General features: G+C 36.4%; 1 protein-coding gene across 1 annotated transcript in view; it reads left to right on the top strand.

Annotated features, from left to right (window-relative positions):
• The window catches only part of PLA2R1 (phospholipase A2 receptor 1), a 114,174-nt gene extending 110,903 nt beyond the window's left edge, over positions 1-3,271 (top strand). The window contains exons 29-30 of the mRNA XM_044913660.1: positions 1,685-1,717; positions 1,842-3,271. Coding sequence (XP_044769595.1) covers positions 1,685-1,717; positions 1,842-2,056 — 248 coding nt within the window. The 3' untranslated portion in view covers positions 2,057-3,271. The remainder of the gene's footprint in view (positions 1-1,684; positions 1,718-1,841) is intronic.
• Positions 3,272-3,517: the final 246 nt, after the last annotated feature.

Below are 3,517 nucleotides of genomic sequence, written 5' to 3'. Positions count from 1 at the left end.
TGCTCTGTAGACACCTGCTGTGAAATCACACTCATCCAGATGTAAAGGGAGGCAGTTGTAATTTGAATGATAGAACTAGGAACACGAGGAAGAGTAGAAGTGGGAAAAGAGAATCATCAGGCTTTGGTGATCTGATTAGACACTGGGTGGGAATGAAGGAGAAAAAACTGGTAGGTGTCTGCACCAACGGTTAAGCCCAGTAGTGTGGATAGCAACTCTTGTGGAAAACATGACTAAGCCTAATAAGTAGTGTGCCCAAGTGATCAATAGCATTCAATTTCAAGAACAGATCAGAAATACCTCGTGTCTGTACAGGACTTTAAAGCTTCCTGTAATATAGAGGACACCTCTTTCATCCCTCACAGCAACTTCCTAAGGCAATGGAGCAGATACAATATTCCCATTTTACAGATGAGAAAAGCACTTGTCCAAACTGGGGCTACATCAAGGACCATGCTCCAAATATTCTGACTCTACATGCTCCTTCTATATCTGCCCTCTGCATGCATCCAGAGAATAAATATTCTTTTTCTTTTTTTTTTTTTAAGATTTTTTTTATTTATTTATTTGACAGAGAGAGACACAGTGAGAGAGGGAACACAAGCAGGGGGAGTGGGAGAGGGAGAAGCAGGCTTCCCGCTGAGCAGGGAGCCTGATGCGGGTCCTGATCCCAGGACCCTGGCACCATGACCTGAGCCAAAGGCAGACGCTTAACGACTGAGCCACCCAGGTGCCACGAGAATAAATATTCTTTTAACAGTCTTTCTTTAAAAAGTATCTTCACACACACATAATATATGTTTTCAATAGTATTATGAAAAAGTATGCAGTATTATTTTTAAGTTGCAAAAACAAGTTCTGTTAATGTGGTTTTGCTGTTGGTGACAATGTTTCTTTTAAATCTCTTTTAAGTGTGTAAGAGTGAATGGGCATAAGTATTGCACCAAGGCACTTTCTCCACTCGCAATCCCTTTACTGATCTTCCTCTGAGTCATTCTCTACATATTTCTCTGGATCTTTACCTAGATTAAAAATAGCAGAGTTCAAAATTAGAGATAGAGCCTACTTGAAAGAGATACATTTCTACAGTAGAAAGTCCTCAAACAGAACCCTCCAATTTTTTGAATGGGGGAGCTGTTATTCATTTCCTGAGATTCTTGGGATTGCAAAGGTGAGAAGGTGCTGATTTTAAAATCCTTGCGTGGAGGTAAAGAGATTATCATTGCTGGACAAACTCCATCTCAGAGCTTAACAAAACTTAGTTCTTTGCAGGCAGGGACTATATTTTATTTGTATTTCTATTGCAGCACAGTGCTGAGACTAGATGAACTTTTTCAGCTTAAAAAAAAAACCAGCATATGTGTTTGTGAGCAATGATAATGATTACAATAAATCAGGGGTCAGCAAAATTTTCTTGTAAAGGGCCAGACAGTAAATATTTTAGGCTCTGGGGGCCATATAGTCTCTGTCACATTGTCATTGTAGCATGAAAGCAGCCACAGATGATACATAAATGGAGGAGTGTGGCTGAGTTCCAGTAAAACATTATTTATAAAAACAGGCACCAGATCTGATCCATGAGCCATAGTTTGTTGAGCCCTGCTATAAATAATAACATAATTTTGCCGAATTAAAAGAAAATTTTCATCTCAGTTTTTTTTTTTTTTTTTGTATTTGGTTTTAGATATTCACCCAGTAAAGGAGCACTCAGGAAAAGGTAGGTTTGAACAGTACAGAACATTTTGATTTCTCTTAGAAATAATAATATAGAAAGTAACTATGTGACAGTATCTATCTTAACTCATTGTCATTGAGCTTTTCCTTTCTGCATCTTTTTTCAGGACCAAGTCACAGTATTGTACCTCTTGCAGTAGCATTGACACTGACAGTAATTCTGGCACTTTTCACTCTTTCCTTCTGCATATACAAGCGCAACAGAGGTATCTTCAGGAGACTTGCACAGTTTAGGAATCCTTACTACCCTACAGCCAACTTCAGTACAGTACATTTGGAAGAAAATATTCTCATTTGTGATCTTGAGAAGAATGACCAGTAACAATGAATTCAGAGAACGCTACAGCCCTAACGATAAGTAAAGACTTAAGAGGAGTCTCCCCTGCATTTTCCTTTACATACCAGATGCCACTATAATGTGAATTGTGTCACTATTTTAATTATTCTTAAACTGATTACTGGTTTTGAACTGTAACCAAATCAGATGGGTGTTGATTTATTCATTTCCCCAAACTGTGATCTATTCTAGAATAGGGAAATTATACAATGATTACTAGTCAGAAAACAAGAACTATTAAAAATAACTCCCTATTGAAGACTCTCGAACCAATGTGAATAACAGGTTTTGTATTAATATGTTTCTACTGAAATTAAAAAAATAATTTTCAAACTAATCTGATATCTATTCAGACATTTACTCACACTCATTCCATTAAAAAAGAGAGGAAGCAAAACAAATTTTAAAACTCTGTGCTTGTATACAAGACGAAAAGTTAAAGGTTTCTGAGAGGTTTCTTGTTTGTTTTCTAATTCAATTATTTTAACATCAGGGTTTAGAAAACAAATTTCTAAGCTTAAAACTCACACATTCTGGGCTCTAAACTAATATTTAGGGTGATATTTGTTTTTATTAGTTCTGACTTCTCAAACTAAAGAAGAAAAATTACCTGTCTTTAAATAGGGAAGATCTTGGTTAGCAGCACACTTGCATAAGCAACTACATAATGTGGCCTAAAACCTTAATTTACTAAATGATGACTGTTTGTTATTTTAAAATATAGATAAGCTTAAAGGAATTTATTGAAGTTTTGCTATTGTTAAAACTCATGGCCTTTATTAAAACTAAAGGTATAAAGTAATATATAACTCTCCTAACAACTAAAAAATACAACATATAATTTAAATGTAAAGGGGGAAAAATGAAGATATGAATTACAGTACCATTAGAACCACACTAGAAGATATATTGAGAAGTACTAAATAAATGACTCTCCAATTATAATCTAGATACCTTTGCTATATAGACAGGTTTATGTGGGGTATTCTATTTAGTAAACTATGGTTCTTAAGAACCATCTCTGTTTGTGTTGGACTAGTTAACGCTGTTGGTAAATAATGATTAATAGCATGATACTGTCCACAAATTGAGTATCACAGATTTGACTTTCCTTCACAGATTTCTCATTATGGGGCGCCTGGGTGGCTCAGTTGGTTAAGCGACTGCCTTAGGCTCAGGTCATGATCCTGGAGTCCCTGGATCGAGTCCCGCATCGGGCTTCCTGCTCGGCAGGGAGTCTGCTTCTCCCTCTGACCCTCCCCTCTCTCATGTGCTCTCTCTCATTCTCTCTCTCTCAAATAAATAAATAAAATCTTTAAAAAAAAAATTTCTCATTATGGAAAAGTGACTTCAGAATCAACATTTTAAAGTTTACTCATTCCATAACTATTCCCTGCATTCCTATGAAAAACCACGTGCCATTCTAGAAACTGGATGGATTGGGGT

The sequence above is a fragment of the Neomonachus schauinslandi genome, chromosome 3, assembly GCF_002201575.2.
Source record: "Neomonachus schauinslandi chromosome 3, ASM220157v2, whole genome shotgun sequence".
NCBI lineage: Eukaryota > Metazoa > Chordata > Mammalia > Carnivora > Phocidae > Neomonachus > Neomonachus schauinslandi.
This window is presented reverse-complemented; position numbering and strand designations above follow the sequence as displayed.